This window comes from Onychomys torridus, chromosome 23 (genome assembly GCF_903995425.1).
Source record: "Onychomys torridus chromosome 23, mOncTor1.1, whole genome shotgun sequence".
NCBI lineage: Eukaryota > Metazoa > Chordata > Mammalia > Rodentia > Cricetidae > Onychomys > Onychomys torridus.
This window is the reverse complement of record NC_050465.1, coordinates 5,517,769-5,539,147: the sequence shown is the minus strand read 5'-3', so window position 1 is coordinate 5,539,147 and position 21,379 is coordinate 5,517,769. Positions and strand designations below refer to the sequence as shown.

The following is a 21,379-nucleotide window of genomic DNA, read 5'->3' as shown; positions in this document are numbered from 1 at the left end:
AGAGCCAGCCTGGGGCCCTATGGGAGACGAGGAGCTGGGAGCAGGGAAACATGTCCATGCACTTAGATCCAGATCCAGGGGTTGAGGAGGTCCCTGGCAGGCCTATAGGGCCTGGATGGTTCTGGCCACATGCTGAGGCTGCTGTGGAGGCCAGATGGAGCCTCAGCCCTTGGGATTGTTAAGCTTTGCCCCTCATCCTAATGCCTCCTAATTCCTAATCAATTTGTTTCCATAACAAAATAATCAGTTAGCCAATTGGTTCACCAATCTCAGCGTGAGTGAACAGTATATTAATAAACAGTCCAACCGCTGCTTTCCTCACTGCCAGGGGAACCAGGAGCTTCGGCCTATATGACACTCTTCCAATGCCTTTGGAGAGAAGGATAAAGGAAAGAGCTCGGAATTCAGAACATTCCAAACCCCGTCGACATTCTGAAATCCCCCAATATTTTAAATGGTTATTTACGGAGGTCAGTCTTAATCATACCTTGTGCCCTTTGTGTTTATTTCTATTAGTCCCTCGAGCGATAAACACACTTTGACACCGGCTCCCAGGTGGCTCAGGTTGGCTTCAAGCTTGATACATGGTTTAGGATGACCTTGAACTTCACACCTCCGCCATCCATCTCTGAAGTGCTTGACATCACTGGAACTTGATACCTATCCCAGGGGTTCAAACCCAGGGCCTCATGCATGTTAAGCAAGCATTCTACCAAATGAGCTACATCTTCAGCCCCAAGCTCTCCCGTCTAATTATCTCTCTCTAATTTTTGGGGTGTGTGTGTGGCGGTGGTGGCAGCACTGGGGTTGAACCCAGGGTCTCATTCACATTCACACTAGGCAAGTACTCTATGTCTATATCCCAGGTCCCCAACCCCCAGCAAACAGGGCTATCCTCATGCTTCCCTTTATATGCTGGCCTGAGAGTTTGCTCAGTTTTGTTGTAAGGAGCACAGTGATGAGCATCTCACATGCAGAGGTCACAGGTCATCCTCTCCTAGGATTCCCGAGTGGTAGATTCAGCTCTTCTGCATGCTCTAGGCTGGATCCACAGTGACAACTGTGTGTGTCGCCTGAATCTGTGGTCGAGGGAAGAGCTGGGGCACTCTCACATTCCCCATAAAGTCTCTCCCTATTTGTACAACTGTTTGCACGAGGGCCTGTAACCTTGGGGGTGGCTGGTAGGCCAGTGTAAAAGCATGTGCTATGTAAGCCAGATACCAGGAACCCATGTAAAATGGTGATGGTGGTCTGCCTCTATAGTTCCAGCTCCTGTAAGTCAGGAGACAGAGACAGGGGGATGGCTCTGAAGCCCTCAGCTGGCCTGGAGCAGATCTTTGTGCATTAGTGGCAAGAAACAAGAAAGACCTGCCTCTGCCAGGTGGATGGAGAAAGCAACCTCTCGAAGCTGTCCTCCAGGATCTGCACACACCCTTGGGACATGGGTCTGAATGCACACAGACAGGCTGGGCTGTGACTCAGTAGAGGGCACTTGTCTAGCATGGGTAAGGCTCAGGATTTGATCCCTAGACCAAAACAATACAACAAACAAAAAGCCTGCCTTAGTATCTAAACAGAGTTTTGCTTCTGACCCGAGTGTTTCCCAGAGCACTGTCCTGAAAAGGGGGTTCAGAGCCCACCTCTGGGGCCCTGAAGAAGCTGAGTCCTCCTGGGTAGGAGACCTCTCTGAGGTGGACCTACAACTTTGAGGCACTGGGGACAGACAGGTGGGAGGGGAGCTGGTGCCTGCTCACACGGCCTCTCTGCAGAGGATACGCTTCGGACCACAGGAGGTGTGTGCATGTTGGCTGAACAAGAATGGGATGGCAGAGGCCACGCTGCCACTCCTCACTCTCGGCAACCACTGTACCAACCACACATCCTAGCCCTGCGTGGGGTCCTGAGTGACCAGCGGTACAGACAGATGATTTTCACTGTGCCCGGCTTCCATCTGGAAGGCATCCTGGAGAGCAGCGTTCTAGACACTGTGGGTAACAGTACCAAATGACTGGGGGAGACCAGGCCCAGAGCACACCTGAAGTGGCCAGGTGGTTATCTGTGAGGAAGTTTATTCATGCTGTTCTCTCCCAGGAGAAAAACCCAGCATGTGCTGGAGCACCTCCTGAAAGCAAGCCTCTGTCTTTACCTCCCAGAGGACATTCTGCCTGGGTATGCGGTCACCTGTGCTGAGTGACACACTGCCTTCGGAGTCACGGGCTTATGACTGGGATCGTCCATGTGGCAGCCCATGTACCATAGGCAATCAATTGTGCCGTGGGAAAGGGTCCAAAGATAGGATTCTCACAGAAGCACCTGTGGGCATTCCTTACCCGGACCCCAGAGCTGAGGGCTGGACAGGTGTGTAGAGGGTGGGTGTGTACGGGATGAGTGCTACTTCCTTTTGTAATGTGCGAGTGATGATACAATGTATCTTGTGTGAGAAAGTCGTAATAATACTTTTGACAGTAGTCACATTGATGGCGCAGGTCCGAGCGAGATTCATCTTCTGGCTGTCCACTGCATCCCTGTCAGTCATGTGGGGAGGGTGGGCAGGGCAATACTGAGACACACAAAGCATCGGGAACTGCCCCTCACTCTCTTGGGCTTTCCACCCCTGTGTTTGAAGATATGGAGGAGATGCCTGTCCAGCTTCACGGGTCCCACTCCTGGGTCTCTGGCTGCAGGCTGAGAGAGTGGTACCTCAAATACGGGTGGTCTGTCTCTAGGACAAGTTTCCCTTGGGCAACTGAAGTCCCTCTTGTCTGATTTACCTTCCCGGGAGTGAGAAACCAATTAATTGTGACAAACTGCTACCAAGAAGACACGTCACAGAAGCCGTATATACATATTTCATTTCTTTATTAGAAAGAGGTCTCTACACTATAGCCACCTCTCTCCATTACTTTACACACTTTTCCTTTGCTTTTCCCCTTAGAATACTGTACAGCTGACACAAAATCCCAAGGCAAGAAAATACAAACCAGCAGATTGAACCCGAACAAGGTCGCATGGACAAATGAGCAGAGCGAATGTCTGTGGATGGTTTTTAATTACAGGACAAACAGCATAAATAAAGCCATCAGTCATCGGGAAACATGGAGTTATGGAATGAGGTAATATCAAAATGCCCCAGACGGACCACCCCCCTCTGGAGAAGCCCCCACTGTGCTTCAACCTTCGAGATGCGTCTAGGCAGGTGAGGTGGCCTTCTTTGCCCCCACCCGGAAAAGTGCCATCGGCACCCTGCCTTGCCCTGGGTTTTCTCTTTGCAGAGAGGCTCCTATGGCAAGATGAGGACTCGGGGGACCTGGGGGAGAGGATGGGAAGAGGGCAAGAGAGGATGCTGGGGACACTGTCCTCTGCAGGTCCAGCCTCAGGCCACTGTAAGGGGCCGGCCACTTCCTGTGCCTTCCTGGAGCTCAATACCCTTTCAGTTCTCAGGGCTCAGGGCTGGAGGACCAGTTCTCATCTTGAGAACTGATACATTTTAGAAGAAAACTACCACCCCCCTCAAACAAAACAAAACAAAACACCAAACAAATAAAACCCCACAATGTGGGGAGGGGAAGGGATGGTTTTTACCTATAAAAGGAGGGTTATTTTCAATAGGAAGGTGCAGATGTCTTTCCCTTCTGGTCACAGGGACATTTTGAAGGTATCTTTTGTCTGCCCGTCACACAAAAGCCAGGTCTCCACTCAGCTGCCCTGGGTACCCTCAGTACCACCCTGATAAGAAAACTGCAGGACCTGGTAGGTGAGCAAAATGTGTGAGCCAGAGCAGGAACCAGAAGCCACATTTGGACTGCACAGCATCCTTGGCCCCTTCTCTGCCCATCCTGAAAAGGCAGGTGGGTCAGGTGTCTTACCAGCCCCTCAGCTATGGATAGAGGGCTATTTACAGTTCTGTTTGGGGCTATATAGGTCTTTCTCTTCAATGCCCTCAGTTAGTCCACATGACCCACCCAGCAGTTTGCTAAGTTTGTCTTTTTGCAAGCATCTGAGAGCCCGCTCTAACAGTCACACTAATAACTGGGCTAGTGTGGCTATAGTCCTGAACCTGGACATTGGGGTACAATGTGATCCTAGGATGGGTTCCTAGGGTTCCTAGCAGCAGTGTGCCAAGGGGCTCTCCTCTGGGCCTAATCCCACCCCCACCCATTCACACTTCTTGGTTCCTTCATTTCACCCACAAGACAAAGGTTATGTAATTCCCTGCACACAGAATTCCAGATCAGTCCTCCCCTATGGCAGGAGAGTCCATCCTATGGCTTGATTCATGACCCCCAGGGGGTCCCCTGCAGATGCCATGTGCCCAGCAAAATAAAGACAAGCCCTGAGCTGACCTCTCTCTCACTCGCCAAGGCCACTTGCTTGGACCCTAGAGGGGCAGCCTGTGCTGGGTGCCCACACCTACCTGAGGCCCTCTACGGAAGAGGCCTCAGCTCAGAACGCTTTGACCAGACAGGAGCAAACCCCAAACTAAATCCTGCTCTTCGTTAGGAAAACTGGCCTCCTGGGATGAGGGCAAGGGGGCAGCTTCTCCACAGACCTCCCTGTGCATTGCCTGGGGCAGGGAGTCACCAGGCGGATGGCACAGAAATACACCTGACCTGAGTCTGCTAAAACCGAAGGACATAAGCTTTTGCTGGCTGTCTATAATCATCTACTATGAAATGTTCTGTCTGCTCCACTCTGACTCAGGGTGCAAACCTGTGTCTAAAGAGCAGCAGGCACAGAATCTCAACAGCAATCTTAGCATCTGAAAAAACTCCATCAGGCCAGGACCTCTGGGCAGGGAGAGACTGTGTCCTGAAACACGAAGGGCCCAGATGGCCGGAGGTCCCCCCTCTTCCCCCATGAGGTGAGAGATGAGCCCTGACTTTGGGTGCTGGCTTCTCTTACAGATGTGCCTGCTTCTTGGTTCCAGGGGTGGGATGAAAGCCTGAGGGCCCGTGCTGCAGAGAGGAGCTGCGCCCCCCCCCCTTCCCTTCTCACGTCTCAAGGAAGAATGTTACGTTTTGGCCCCAAACCCATCTACCTCAGCGCCCACAAACAGCTGGATCACGGGGTTCTCCCATCCAACGGCCATCTGACCGTGGTGTGCTAGCCAAGCCTGGCAGGGGTGGGGCCACTTAGAATCCAAGAGACACAATGGAGGAGAAGGTTGCACATGGGATACCAATGGCCCTGACAGCTTCCTAGTGAGTGGCAGGAGTGGAATCATCTCCAGCTGTGCCTTCACAACAGAAGCAGTGGGGGATAAACCGTTTTTTTTTTTTTTTTTTTTTTTAAGGAAAGATGTTCATCGTGTCACATTTCTGTAAATTTCCTCCCTGACTGCTTTTCAAATTGTTTGCTTCAAAGTCATAAATACAAGCCTGACAGGGTTCTAGCAAAGCCTCAGGGACCTTGTAGGGTGTGGACGAAGAGCTGAGGAGAGCCCACCAAAAGGCATGGGCTTGCCTCTCAAAAACCTCAGGCTCCTGGCAGCTTGGAGGTCCTGATGGCATGCTGCTGCCCTCCCTCCTCCCCCCCTCCCTGTGGCGCTGTTGTGTCCCCAGGAGGGATGGAGACTGCCCATCTCAGCCATCAAACAGCCTGAATACAGGGAAGGATGGTAGCAACCTTGACAACTAAGCACCGCTCAGGCTCGGGGCCAGCAGGTTCAGACACAAACTCCCTGTGGGTCTTGACAGGGCAGGATGCTACCAAGCGCTCTGACCATGCTCTTCTGGGAACAATTGGGGCAGTGAAGCCCAGGACCTGAGGTGCTATGATCCTCAAAGTTAATGGGAACAGCGCACTGACAGCGTGTGTGTGTGTGTGTGTGTGTGTGTGTGTGTGTGTGTGTGTGCGCGCGCGCGCGCGGGAACTGCAGGGAGAAGATTTGGTGAGCCAACAGCAGAGGGACAAGGTTGGAGGACAGGAGGCTCATTTCAGGCTGAGTGACACTTGGGGATGGTAGGAGAGCAGTGCTCAGCTCTTCTCCATAAAGCAAGACAAACAAATTGCGCGCGGGGGGGGGGGGGGGGGCTTTCTCAGAAGTGGGGAGAATAAGGAGGGCCTCACTTTCCTCCCCTGATACTGTTCACAGGCCTGGGAAGGACATCAGGCATTCAGCAGAGGTAGCCATAGGCTAGACCACCTCCCCAGGACAGGTGATGGGCAAGTCGCAGGCCCGTTTGCTGCCTGCCTCCAGGTGACTACTTCTCAATAAGGGAGGAAATTCACCTTGAGCACAAAAGGTTACACGGTTTGCAGGGGTTTCTCACATCTGTCACTTCCCAGAGGCCCTCACTCCTGGCGGAAAAGTGGTCTCAGCTCTAACACTGCATCCGGAATGAGAGTTCCCATGCTCCTTCCCACTTAACCTGCTTCTCTGACTTGTCCCTCTTCCTGTCTTGATTTTAGTAAGTCCACTGTACCACCTACCTTCTTCTGACATGCTCCTTAAAAAGTGTCTCCCACTCAAGGAAGTGCTGAGTGTGGCAGAGTTTTCCATAAAACCCCAACTCCCTGCCCCACACCCCTGACCTTGGTGACCTCAGCCTTAGAGTCAGCTGGAAAATGGGAAAAAGGAGGTTGTCACTGAGGGGAGGACTCGGATCTGAAGGGGAAATAGAGGCACAGGCTAGGCCTCTTCTCTCCTTTATCTGCACAGAAAACCCTAGGGGCCCCGATCACCATTCTCTCTGTTGTCAAAAGTCAGGCTTAGGAAAAGTGGGCTACTCCTTGGACAGGTCAGCACAGCTCACAGGGGCAGGGGAGGGCCGTGCTCTGAGGAAGAACTGATGACGTCGGAGTGACCGAGGCGGGGGGGACCAGAGCGAGCAACTGAGCATTCAGGCAGTGGAGGGCGATGTGAGACAAGGGTCATTCAGGAAAATATCATAGTATAAACACGTAAGAATATGTACACACTCATATACACCCCAAAGAGAAGCTTTAGGAAGGATCCCACTTCCTTCCTGCAGTGGGCTCCCCTATGATAAAAGCACTCCTATAGTGGAAATTAACTACACTGAAATAATTTAAGAATCTCGTTTATACTCTATCTGTGTTCTCTATAGAAGTCTATGGTAAAGGCTAGGTGGAGGCGAATGTGGATGGCAGGGTCAGATGCTAATGCATTCTTCAAAAATAGGCAATGGCAGCTTGTTTTCTCTATTCACATTTAAAGTAACGACACAGTGACGGAGAAGAGCAGGATGAAAAACCAAATGTAGGGCTTGTGGCTCTGAGCTCAGGAGTCTCAGCCCTGGGGCTTTCGCACCTGTGACGTTTTTGGATACTGGGCAGTTCCAGCTGTGTTGAGACTGGAGATCTCCACGAGACACTTACCCACATAGAAATGCTGCGCAAGGCTTTACTTCTGTTCCCATCTACTTAAATTTTTTTTTTTTTTTAAAAAGTGAAAGAAGAGGAAAAACTCTTATAAAATATAAAGTTCAATATATGAGAGCAAGGAGCCTCTCCACAGGTGCCGGGGGTGGCTCTGCCCAGTGTCCTGTCCCCCAGGGTGCTGGCCTTCTCCCTGCCACACCGCCAAGAGGGCTCCCATGCAAGGCTGCCCCCTCATTTTTTTTAAAAGAACACGGTTTGGTGTTCTTGACCACCGTGCCGAAGGTGGCCGGTGTCTGGTGCACCCCGTGACCTACGATGGCAAACCAGTCATCGGGGTGGACCGTACGGAGTCTACAGGCTCTCGGGGGCCGGCTGTGCCATCACAGGGTGCCTTTATGGGTGGTGGTCCCTAGATCACCCCTTCTTACCACAGCCCCTCGCTTCTGCTTGGGAAGAGTGGTCTTGGCTCTACATCCTGCCTTTGGGATGAGGACACGTTCCTTCCCCTCCCCCTTCCCTTCCTGGTTTTAATAAGCAAATTGTACCCCCATCTTCTTCTGATATGCACCTTTTAAAAAGCTGTTTATCACATTAATGGAAGTGTTTACTGCTGGGGGCACTTCCCATGCACAATGATCTGTAACCCTCTGATCTCAACTAGTTGCACATTATTAGTCCCCATCCAGCTCAATTTATAAATTAAGGGAGATGCCATTTGTCTGCACAAAAATCAATGCATATTTATGAACTTCTTTTATTCAAATAGATTTTCACACATCTTCTCTACGACAGAAACTCGGGTAACTCAGACCTCGTGGATCGGGAGTGACTGAGGCCTGACGTATCCATTGTGGTCAAAGGACAGAAAATCTCTCTTAGGGAAAAAAATTAGCATTCTCTATATTTACTTAGTTTTGGAGCATACTTGAGAAGCTATTTTCAGCTGGATTCATGATTTCTTTTTGAATTTCCAAGTTATTCTTATTTATTTATTTTTTTCCATTTTGTTTTTGCACCAAGGAAGGAGACTGCAGTCAAATAATACCAGGCAACTGATTTCCTCTCTTTGGACTGAAAAATTAAACAGATACTAAATTATGACAGTGAATTTAGAAAGGAGGGCTCCAAGGGCTGGAGAGACATGTCTGGGATAATATGATGCTTCCAAGCGCACTGCAATCACATCGTGGCAATCACCAGAGCGTGCCGTGTAACTACCTCCTCGGCTAATCTGCCTTCTTCCTGGTGATGACTAATCACGTTCTATTAAACAGCGGTAATGCTGGAGGTACCCGACTGTACAAGTGTAATGAAGCCAGTATTCTCCCTGGACAGATTAGCTACAACTGATTTGACACCTACCATCATAGGGGCTTCAGACCTGACAAACTGTGCTTGCTTCTGATTTATGCCGTCAAGCTCCCCAGAGAAGACGTGAAATCCAAGCCTCCTTTTGGTGGAGGTGAAATGTACTGATGTGCTTAACCGCCAGTTAGGGGAAGCTGCCCCTTTCTCCTTGCTACCCTCCCCCTGTGCTCTAGGTCACCGGGACAGGGGTCCCCCGTCGTGTGCCATCCTCAAAGCCCTCCTGCGTTGTGGTCCCTCCTGCGTTGCCTCTGGAGTGTGGGAAAAGGGTTCGGTTCTGTGGCCTCCAGCCTCCTCTTCTCCCCTTGAGGATGTCCAGGTTTGGAGACGTCATGTGGGGTGTGTGAGTGGCAGGTGGGTGGGCGAGACCACCGGGAGGAGGGAGGGAACTGAGGGACTCACGTGCTGTGCCGACCGTGGGTCCAGAGCGGGCGGGCGGGCGTGGGATCCCAGGGCCGGTGCTGGCTGAGCTCAGATGATGCTGGGCGCCCTCCCACTACTGTTGTTCCTGCTGTTGTTCTTCCTGGACAGGTTGGGGGTGGCCATGAGCACAAAGCGCTCATCGGGGCACCCGTACTGGAGCAGCACATCAATGCACTCCTGGCTGGAGGCCTGCCGGGCATAGGCCAGTGCCGTGTTCCCGTGGGCGTCGCGCGCCATGACGTCCACCCCGTACTGTAGAGGCAACAGAGAACACGTCAGTGTCCATGGGGCACTAGTGCTCCTGAGGGCAGGCAGGGGGAGGTCACAGCCTTACTCCCACATGTGGATTGAGCTGCAATTGAGACACTGGGACCGAGGAACTGAAAAGTGAATGTTCAGATGTTGTTCAGAACAGGCTGGATTGATATCTGTTAGGGAAAGACCCCCACCACCCCCATTTACATCACACAGACGTGTCAAAGAGGGCTTCGAGTTTGCTACTGTTTTTCCTTTCCAATTGTCTACCCATGGGGAAGGCAGGAGGATGGCTCAGAGGGTCAGGGTTCTTGTCAAGACTGAGATCTGAGTTTTATCCACAGAACTTACATTATGAGAGAGAGAATCAACTTCTGCAAGCTGCCCTCTGACCTCTGCAAGACTGCCACTGTGCCACAATGGGTTTACATGTGCATACACATACACACACACACATAACACACACACATATACATACACACATACACACATACTATACACACACACAACACACACATAACACACACACATACAACACACACATAACACACACACATACATATACACAGATACACACACACTATACACACACATATATACATACACACACACTATACACACACATACACACACAACACACACACATAACACACACACACATACACACACTATACACACACATACACACATACACATAACACACATAACACACAACACACATATACACACATATAACACACACATACACACAACACACACACATAACACACACACACTACACACACAACACACACACATACACACACTCACACTATATATACACACACACTATACACACACAACACACACACATAACACACACACTATACACACTACACACACATAACACATACACACTACACACACTACACACACATAACACACACATAACACATACACACTACACACACACTACACACACACACTCACACTATATACACACACACTATACACACACAATACACACACTACACACACATAACACACACACTCACACTATACACACACACACACACACACACACACACACACACAAAGGCTAACATTTAAAAAACAGAAACATTTAAAGAAAATCTCAGTGCAGCTCCGTTTCATTGCAGAAAGCACGTAAGAAACACATGAGCACAAGAGAAAAAAAGTCACTGCCAATAGTTTGTTGTTTCTTTCTGTGTCCCCCCCATTAGTACTAGAGTGAGGTTCTGGGCTCGGCACATGCCAAGCGAAGGCCTACTGCTAAGCCCGGCCCCAGTCCTTTGCAATGAGTTTGCTTTGACTCAAACACAGATAGAACCAAACAATTTGTGCCCTTTTCTTTTACTGAATTGGACTTTAATCATCTTTCTTTTCCCAGACAGGGTCTCTCTGTGTAGCTTTGCGCCTTTCCTGGATCTCGCTCTGTAGCCCAGGCTGGCCTTGAACTCACAGAGATCCGCCTGCCTCTGCCTCCCGAGTGCTGGGATTAAAGGCATGCGTCACTGCCGCCTGGTTCATCTTCTTACGTTATCAAAAATTACTTAGAAGCATGGCTCGGAATAGCCATGTAACACCAAGACACCCGAACCTAGTTCAGTTACTCCGTCCTTGGCTGTAGCACACTTGTCCAAAAGTTGTCAGTGGCAGAGCTAGTGAGGAGAGGTTTATCTTTAGCGAGTCTTCCTCAGTAGCCCAGGGAAGTCCAGAATGACCATGCTGAAGATTAGGCCAGGGTAGTACACAAACAGGGCGGGGTTGGGGTCCAGTGCTGCGGTCCTGACCTAGCACTCACAAATGAAATAGCAGAGGGTTGGAGAAAAGACCAACAGTGGCTAAGAGCTGCTGCTGTTGTGGAGGCCTGAACTGAGATCCTGGCAGCCACCCTGGGTGGCTTACAACTGTCTGTAACGTAAGCTCCAGGGTATCTGGTACCCATTTTTGGCCCCTATAGGTACCCGAACACACACCTAAAAATAAAATAACTGCTTTTCCACAGGGTGTGAGTTTGGATCCTAGCACCCTGGCTGGATGGCTCACACCCGTCTGTAACTGCAGCTCTAGGGCACCTGACACTCATTTCTGGCCCTCAGGGGCATTGGTAGATACCTACATACATAGACATGAATTAAAAAAAAAACAAACAAAAAACGAAATAAGGGGCTGGAGAGATGGCTCAGAGGTTAAGAGCACTGACTGCTCTTCCAGAGGTTCTGAGTTCAATTCCGTACGGTGGCTCACAACCATAAGGTCTGGTGCCCTCTTCTGGTTGGTCATACATGCTGTATACATAATAAATGAATAAATCTTAAAAAAACAAAACAAAACAAAATAAATCTTTAAAAAGTTAAAAAGCGACAATCCATAAACACACACCACACACACACTTTTAAGTTTCTTGCTCAGGATAAGTGTAGGTTCACACATGCTTGTGTAACTCAGTGTATGGGCAGGGGATGGGGGTTCAGACACTCAAGTAACATGGAGCACTGTAGCTGAGACCTTCTGGCCACCAGGAGAAGGAAATGTGTGCAGACGGGCTATGCCCCTTCAATTACTATGCTCAAGTCTTAAATTGCCCCCGGTGCTGTCCGAGCTGAGAAGTCCAGAGTCCTGAAGGAATGAGACACCGGAAGGCACGCTCACAGAAGAGACCACATGGGGCCACAGTGAGGTCCTATCTGCTAGCTGAGAAGCAAAGCCTTGTGGGAAACAAAGCCTCCGGATGTTTTGATGTCTGTCTTTAGCTTCCAGAGCTATGAAGGCATAATATCTGTGTTCTGCAGTTTTGTTACTGTGGCCCAAGCCAGCCACATTCAACTGTGTCATTTAATGACCACAGAGGGTGAGGATGAATGCTGAATTAGCCTGACTTAGTACCTGCAATCTAACCAAATTCTCCCACTGTACTCCAGAAAGTGGATCAAAAACAGGAAGAAAATGGGGTGAGATACCTGAGTCAGTAAAATGGCTCATCTTCCAATTTAGAGGACTTGAGTTTGAGCCCTAGAACTATATTGGAAAAAAAAAAAAATCTGAGTGTGGTGGTGCAAGCTTGCAATCCCAGTTGCTGGGGAGGTGGAGACAGGTGGTTCTCTGGGGCTTGCTGGCCAGCCAGCCTGGTCTACTTGGCCAGCTCAGGGCAATGAGACATCTTGTCTCAACAAATGAACAGCAGCAGCAGCAACAACAACAACAGCAAACCGTGAAGTGTCTAACTCATGACACTTGAGGCAGTCTGCTGGCACATGTGCTCACACACGCATACACGTACATGTAGAAATGCCTCAGTCCTCAGCTGTGTTGTATCTCTGTCACCAGAGTGAAGGCAGACGAGAGGCCCCAGGGTATGTGTGAGTGGCAAATGTCCCTGAGAGGTGTTTAGGAAGTTGCCTAGGGACATGGCATCACAGCATCTCAGCTCAGCCCACAAAGGCAGGGCCTCTCTGTACAACTGTGTTACCCAATTTCAGTTTCTTAAAAAGTTCAAATTCAAACTTCATATTTCAACAAATTAATTTTTTTTTTCAGAGTAGAACGTCATTAACATAATGCAAGAGAGGCTTGGAGACAAACTTCCACCTCTCAGACCTTGGTGCCTAGGGCCAATACTTTTGTGTTATGAGAATAAAAATCCAAAGGTGTGGCAAGAGGCCTCCTAGAAGCCATTCAAGTTGTTCATGCCCCTGCCCTCACCCGCTAGAGGACGGCATTGAAAAACAAGTCCACGCCTCCCCGTGAAAGGCTGGACCCAAGGGGCCATGAGAAAGACACTTCAGAAACTGCAGCAAACGAGTGTCTGTTTCATTTCTGCTCTGTACCCAGAATTCCCTGCTGCTCTGTACCTGCCTGCAGGTTAAGTCCAGATGGAAAGCTCAAATCCCATTAGGGTCAGCTCTCAGGCACAGTGGTCTCCTACCGGAAGAAGCCAGTAGCAGAATGCATTCTGACCACACAGGAGCGCCACCCTCCATTGGGCATGTGGTGGGCACCCAAGCCACCTACCCAGATTAGCAGCTGAGCCAGGACCACATTGCCCTTGCGGCAGGCCAGGTGCAGTGCTGTGCGGCCATCTCCTTCCCCACAGGTCTCATTCACCTCCTCCCGGGAGCCGTGTGCCAGGAGCAGGATGACGGTCCGCAGGTCTTCCTCGGCAGTGGCACGCAGCAGTTGCTGGCCCAGGGAGAACTCCGTACATGGCAGTGGGGCCAGGAAGAGTTTCTGTTCATACTTAGCCCGGATCCATCGTTCCTTCTCTTCCCTGCAAGGGTCACCAGACAGGCACACTCAGGACTGCGAATTAGGAGGCTGGGACCTCTGCTCTGGCAGCCAATATGGTTAGGAGGCAAGGGAAGGGAACAGAGCAAGTCTCCTTTGGGGATAAAGCCCCCTTGGGGAATAATGCTCTACTCATGGTTTTAGAAGTGGTATCCTTGTTGCCTACAGCATCCACTCCGGATTCCAGAGTCTGGAGTGTATTTTGCAAGCCATTGCTGGGCTCTTGAAACCTCTGAGATGCAACATGGCTCCATAGCTCAAAGGTTTATGCTTTCTGTGAGCAAGGAAGGAAGGGAGACTCCCCCCCCCCCCCAACAAGATGTGCTCATTTTGACCCAAAAGAAAGGCACCAGGTGAGCTGTCCTCATACTCTAGGACTGGCAAGTGACTAGAGGTGGGACAACGGAAGCTTCATCTGAGGGACTAGTGTTCTTTGCTTTTAACTCACGCACACTCCCTGATGGGGATGTGTGTGAGTCCCCACGGGTGTCCTGTCACTCCCAGCTGAAGGAAACACTGAAGATTACACAGGAATCTGTCATCTCTTTGGAGATTTGTGAAAGGCTTGAGGGGCAGAACGTGGTTTTCTGAGGAAAAGCATCCCAGGGCCCAGCCTCAGGGAGAAAAAGTGGGCAGTCTCCGAGGCTGGAGCAAAGCTCACTCGGGACAGGGCAGGGTGAGAGCCTGTGGGCTCTGCAGTGTGGCAAGCCTGGATGAGGTGATGGACACCACGGTGCCTTGTCCCCAACTCCCAGCACAACCAGAGTCTAGGAGATCCTGGCATGGCTTCCACCCCTAGGGCCTGTCACTTAGATGGCACTGCAGAGATCAGGAGGGGGTAGGCTGGAGGAGGAAGGGAGCAAAGAAAACCTCCTAGGATGCTGTGTTTATACTGATCAAGGCAGGCGTGTTGGGAACAGTGGCATGCCTTTAATCTCAGCATATGGGAGGCAGATAAAGGTGGATCTGTGAGTTCAAGGCTAGCCTGGTCAACATAGTGCATTCCAGACCAGTTGTAGGTACACAGTGAGAGGCTCCGAAAGAGCTGCCTTTAGGCTCTGGAATAGTAAGGTTAGACATGGGTGCTGGTTTCTCAACAAATAAAACAAAACAACAGACAGGAAGTACGAGACACTGAACTCCACAGTCCTCCTGACTTGACTCATTGTTAGGAAAAGGGGCGGTGTGTGTGTGTGTGTGTGTGTGTGTGTGTGTGTGTGTGTGTTAAAGAGAAATCTGTGATTTCACGAGTAGCTCTTGGAATTTTCCCAGCAGCCTGTGGTGTGTTCCTGAGGCCTGAGCATGGCTTTTTCACGAGGAAGATGAAGAGAGCAAGCCCCCCCCCCCCATAATTATCTCAGATTCAGTTAGACACTGACTCACAATGATTTCTAAAACCCAGTGCCTCTCCCAGCAATAATCACAGCCCGCAGCCGCAGCCGCATGGAAGAACCAAGCGCCGTCCCCAACCCTCCAGAAAGAAAACTCATTCCATTTCTGCTTCCAAGGCCCAGAAGAAAGGCCTCGTTTACACCCCTGCACTATGTTTACATTGCGCCCAGTGACCCAGTGTCAGGTTAACCCTAATCTGTTTTTAAATACTTAGGCAAACAGATTCTTCCAGGAGTAAATCTGGATTAGTTTTGCTTCACTTCCTGGTACATGTGAGTGACCCCCAAGTGACCCCCGACTCTTCATTCAGAGATTTCCAGGACAAACACTTGGCTCCAGCTGAGATGAACTGGCTCCCAGAACTGCAGCAAAGCCTCACACACATCCTCACTTAGGCAGGAAGGTGGGGACATCCCAGAACTGCAGCAAAGCCTCACACACATCCTCACTTAGGCAGGAAGGTGGGGACATCCCAGAACTGCAGCAAAGCCTCACACACATCCTCACTTAGGCAGGAAGGTGGGGACGTCCAGGAAAAGCAAGACCCAAACCCCAGTGGTTCCGATTCTATTTTAGGAACTTGTTTATAATATGTTACACGTTTGTTGATGGAGGTCATAAATCAGGAAGGAGAAAGAGCAAGGCGTGAATTAAATGAGAAGGGCTAATGGTGTAGGAGACATCCAGACCTCCAATTTCCAATCTGCTAACTCTCATTTTTGGGTAGGCATTAAAATCAGACTGTCTTATTCTGCTCCGGTTGATTTTAAAAGTCATTGCCAGATCATCCAGGGGGAACGGGGGAACTTCACATCAGAACTCTGGTCTTAACTGCAATGATTAAAATTTCATTTTAATATTCCAATACCCAGCCAAAGTCTGAGCACAGATCCCTGACTCCACCAAGGACAATCCCGAGACCCACTCATGGTGTGGCTTTTAGCATCAGATGCAAAAGGCTCTTTACTGAATCTTCATATACTTCTAAAACACAAAACCCTCAATGCCAACTGCTGGGTCGTCTGGCTTTCGAGCTCACCAGAAATCTAAGTGAGGCCGCAGATTTCCGGCCTGCATCGGATTTTCTTTTTCTTTCTTTTTTTCTTTTTTTTTTTTGGCTGAAATCATTTAGTACATAAACAGAGCCTGGCCCAGGGAAGTGGAGGTTTATGGGTGTGAATTCAGTTGTTCCCACCAACTCCCAAATTCTCCCTGTTGTTCAGAATCTGTCTTCTGTGGCCACTGCCCGTCCTAACAAGTGCACCCCAACATGGGCTTGGTGGGCTTTTTCCAACAGCTACAGGGAAGGAAAAGGAACCCCATGGATGCTGGGCTGTGAGGCTTCATTCTTTCCTCTGTGGAGATCTCATGGTCTTAGCACTTGATCTTCTTACCTTCCCCACCCCCAGACACTTGTTTTGCCATCCATAAAATGGATCTGGTGACACTTGTTAAAGTCAGGGCTGTCCAGATCCCCGTGTGGTCAACGCACTGGCCACAGTAGCCCTTTGAAGCAGCAAACTGTAGAAAACCTATCTCTAACCACTCAGGGTCAGTTACGGTCAGGCACAGCATGCACCAGTGTGGTGTCATGTGATGGGCAAGCAAAGATGCCCATGCTGTGTTGTGGGTACTAATCTGTGGCTGCCTGTCACTGTAAGAGTCCCAGAATTCATCATGCTGAGCAGCTCTTGTCTAGGGGCTTTAGTGAATCCCTGGAGGCTGTTGGAGGTCCCTGGATACTCGGGGCAAAGGGTCTTGGCTAATTCAAAGGGTCCCATGGCTGTCAGTGTGGCTGGGGCTGAGTTTGGGGTGTGTGGATGCACAGGCCTGAGAAGCCTAAGGCTCCTTGTTGTCATGGGCCAAACTGGTCGACTCCAGGTTCATATGTGGAAGCTGTAGCCTTCATTTGGAGACAAGGTCATTAGGGAGTAGATAAGGTTAATTGGGGCCCTTGAGGTGGCTCTCCAACCCACTATGCTGGGGTCCATAAAAAGCAAGAGTTACTAGTTACCCCCTTCTCCCTCCATGCACAGCAGAAGGTCCATGCAAGCCAGGAAGGGAGGCCTCCCCAGACAACTAGCCCCACCCACCACGTACCTTGATCTTGCACCATACACTTCCAGTCTCATAAGCCTGCATATGACGTTTTGCTATGGTGGCTCAGCCATCCTTCTCTACAGCTGTCGCCAGTGAGAGAGGACACTCTGTTAATAGTTTCTGTTCCATTGTGTCAACACTGCCACCCCAGGAAACCCCAGTGCTAAGGCACAGCGACTCCAACTGTTATTCTCAGGTCCCTTGGCCATGCGCTTCATTGTCCCCAAGGAAGGCCAGTTCAAGAGCAGCGGAGCTGGCAGTAGATCACCTCTCCTCATTCCAATGCCCTGGAGGACCACTGCTCACAGCCTCTGTTAGCTAATGAGCTAAAAAATGAATTATTGGCATGGCTGCCATCAGCAGGGAGGAGGGGCCGGCTCCTCATCGGGTCTTGGTGCTGACACACCTTTAAATAAATCAACTGCAGAGAGGGAGGAGGGGGGAGCTCTCCATCAGAGGACAGATACCAACCCCATCCCTAAAAACACAAAGAAGAGACTTTTTCAGGAGAGGCCCTCTCTTCCCTAAACTGGAGCCTGTTGGGAGTGGCCTTTGGCCTCCCTGTGGATCTGACCAGAACTGCCTGGTGTTTAAACCACAGGCTAGCAGGGACCAAACACAAGACTTGGGTTTAGAGAACTGGCAGGACTAGGTGGCAGAGTTCGAAGCCCTGCGGGTGTCTCAGTGTCTACTGGCTCAGCCAAGGATGTTCTGACACTAAGGCTTGATGGATGGACACAGCCACTCCTGACCTCAAAGAGTGGTAACCTGGCCAAGTGCCCAGATGCCACCACAGAAACAGCTGCCTAGTGTCCTGGCTAGTTTTATGACAACTTGACACAAGTTAGTCATCAGAGAGGAAGCCTCAGAATAACATGCCTCCATAAGATGGGCTGTAGTAGGTAAGCCTGGGGGGTATTTTCTTAACGAGTGATTGATATGCAGGAGGAGAGATTCAGCACATTGTGGGTGGTGCTCCCCCTGGGCTGGCAGTCCTGGGTTCTATAAGTAGCTGAGCAAGCCATGTGAGCAAGCCAATGAGCAGCACCCCTCCACGACCTGTGCATCAGCACCAGCTGCCAGGTTCCTGCACTGCTTGAGTCCTCACCGTGGCTTCCTTCAATGACGGACTATGACATGGAAGTGTAAGCCAAGTGAGCCCTTTCCCTCAAGGTGCTTTGTTGTCATAGCAACAGGAATCCTGACTACTATACCCAGGTCATGCCTCACTCGAGGCCCGTCAGTCCGAACTGACAGTTGGTAATATGGCTTGCCAAGGGATTCCTCAAACTGAGCAAGTGCTGGTGGGGGTGGGGGAGATATGACTGACTTCCTGGGCCACAGCCTCCTGTGAGTAGAAATCAGAGGTCCCATAGATGGAGGACCACTGACTCCGTGGCGCCAGAATTGAGGCGAAATTCATCAGATCTCAGGATGGGGACTGAGACAGATAAAATCACTGCCATGTGTGAGGGAAAATGTGAAGTTTGAACATGTAGAAGACTTTACCACTTCTGTGGAGACCTGGGCCAGGAGCTTTTCACTGTGTGCAGGCTGCACTGTGCTCCATGCTGGACCCTTGGGGGTCAGGTCTTCACATGAGCCCCCTACTGTGTGCAGGCTGCACTGTGCTCCATGCTGCACCCTTGGGGGTCAGGTCTTCACATGAGCCCCCTATCGTGTGCTGGCTGCACTGGGCTCCATGCTGCACCCTTGGGGTCAGGTCTTCACATGAGTCCTCTGGGCTGAGTGCTGGCAGACCCCAGCTGGAGCATTCACAGCAGGGACTGTCACCAAGGCAAAGCCAGCCACCTGACAACACTAGCGATGTCTAGGATGGTAGTGACTGGGACCTGTCTGTCTTCAAGTGATGGAAGGTGTGTCCTGAGATGCACACACTTCCCGGATTTCCAGCTGCCCAACACCGGTATCTAGGTTTTGCTTCCTTCTCAGTGAGTGGACACTTGGCAGCAGCTTCCTTATATGAGTTCATGAGGGCACTACCTCAACAGCACTTGTGACTGGTATGCTCTGCAAGTCCATGTCCCCACCCCTGGCTCGTTTGCTGAAGTAACAAGCCCCAAGGCACAAGATTAATATCTTATCTAAGATGCTCCAGGGAGGTGGCCTGCTCCTTCCATGGTGTGAGAACTCAGAACTGAATGTCATCTGTGGGGCAGATACTGCACCCTCACCAGATGTCTAATCTGTTGGCACCTTAATCCTGAACTTCTCAGCTTCTAACCCCGAGCAGTACATTTCTAATGTTTTACAAATTGTCCAGTCTAGCTTGGGGTGTAGTTTAATAGCTCGAATGTGGGAGATCCTGGGCCCTGTCTCCAGTTCCCACACTCCTCTCCCGTTCCTCCCCCCACACAAATTCTTCAGTCTAAGGTATTTGTTGCAACCATCCACACTAAGACAGACTAAGATCTAACCCTCTGTATCATCTCCTCACTTTTATTTGTATGGAATGAGCCAAGTGGTGGGGATGGGTCATCAGTCCAGGGGCGGATGCTGGAACGAGATGACAGAGGGTCTGAGGGCTGGGTGGGGCGGGGTGTGAATATGATCACAATAGCTGTACTCTGTTAGGTAGCCTAGGCACAGGAGAGGAAGGCCTCCAGCCGGCCCCCATTGAGGATACCACAGATCTACAGTGTCTCTGCCAATGCTGAGGAGGAACTGACAATCTGTCCCGGGCCCCCCACCCCACCTTTCTTCCTTACTGAAATCATTTCACAATCATTAAGAGCAACAATTTACAGGAAGAGGTATACAGAGAAAGGGAACGACAGCTATGTGTGGGTGTGGGGGACTGAAGCCATTGTCTGAGGCTCAAACCCTATGAGTACCCAGTCACCTTGCCTGGGACCCTACAGGCAAGGGCTGTATTTGAGCACTGGCAAATTCTTGGCCCTAGAGAAGAGTGTAGAGTGAGAGCCTGGGGTGAGTAAGAGGGAGGTCTGGGAGACACAGAGGTCATACTATGCATGGAACCCTTTTCTTAGAGAAGGGGTCCTTCCTTCTTTGTTTTGCTGAGACAGAGCTTCATGTAGCCCAAGCTAGCCCTGAGTTTACTACACAGCTGAAGCTAGTCTTGACCTCCTGAGTACTCGGATTACAGGTGTGCATTACCATGTCTGGTTTTATGCAGCGCTGGGGACTAAACCCAGAGCATGGTGGATGCTAGGTGAACACTCTAACAACTGAGTCCCACCCTGAGCCTGAGAGTCTTAATGCAATGCCTCCTCTCCATTCCTGCTGCAAAGACTCGCCCTCAGCTCCTACCACAAAGAGGGAGCCCTGCTAACTGTCGCCAGCTGTGTTTTGGGTCTGGCGGGGAGGGCGCATCACACTGCCAAGGGGTAAGAAGGTTAATGGGTTGATTCCCAGAAAGAAAGTTTTTCAGAGAGCTTGTGACTGGCTTTCAACACTGTCCTGTGGATGTCTAGGAGATGCGTCACTGAAACACAGACGTGGGGGTGGATGGCCAGACAACCCTTGGTCCTCCAGGGAGCCTGTTGCCCTGGCTGGCGAGAGTGTTTCTGGGCTGGTGTGATGAGCTGTCCCTCAGTGGTATGGTTCTCAGCTGTCAGACCTCCCAAAGCACAGAGGCTTGGGAGTACCAAGGGCTTTTCCAAGAAGTCTACTCGCTGTGCAGTCCTCTCTGCTCATTCCTATTTGAAGCTTCCCCACAAACGGTAAAGGAGTCAGAAGTCATCCTGCGTGTGCACACGTCACTTATCACAATGCCCCTTCTGGAAACATCTTTTCTTCGTAAAGCAAGCAAGGAGGTTCCCCCCTCCCCACACACACACCAGTAGTGATTTTTATAGGCCATCCTGGAGGAATGAATGCCCTTGGGGCGGGGAGGCGAAGCTGGAGGAGCCACACACGGTCCTGAACTGGTGACAGATGAGGAGAGGAAGGACAGGGAGGGAGAAAAGAAAGGGCTAGCAGCAAGGAATTTGTAAAGTGCTTCCTGCCTCAAGCCAAACAGGAAGAGGGAGAAGAGGCATGGAAGAGGGGGCTGGAACAATATGTTCGGGAAAGAGGGGGGGCTCCCTCCCTGCGGGGCAAGCCCAGGCCCAGGGCTAGCTGAGCACCAACCCCTGCTCACATGCATGCCTTCTCCAGAGCTGCGTTGCTAGGGGGTCAGGCCAGGGCGCCGTGGATGGCCAACAAAGACCGATGGATATTTATTCCTTAA

General features: G+C 50.6%; 1 protein-coding gene across 8 annotated transcripts in view; it reads right to left on the bottom strand.

Annotated features, from left to right (window-relative positions):
• Nucleotides 1–2,840: 2,840 nt before the first annotated feature.
• Nucleotides 2,841–21,379, bottom strand: part of Agap1 (ArfGAP with GTPase domain, ankyrin repeat and PH domain 1) — a 459,873-nt gene continuing 441,334 nt past the window's right edge. For all 8 annotated transcript variants that reach the window (XM_036173288.1, XM_036173289.1, XM_036173290.1 and 5 more), the window contains 2 exons: nucleotides 13,402–13,657; nucleotides 2,841–9,384 (listed from right to left, as the gene is read on the bottom strand). In XM_036173288.1, coding sequence (XP_036029181.1) covers nucleotides 9,181–9,384; nucleotides 13,402–13,657 — 460 coding nt within the window. In that variant the 3' untranslated portion in view covers nucleotides 2,841–9,180. The remainder of the gene's footprint in view (nucleotides 9,385–13,401; nucleotides 13,658–21,379) is intronic.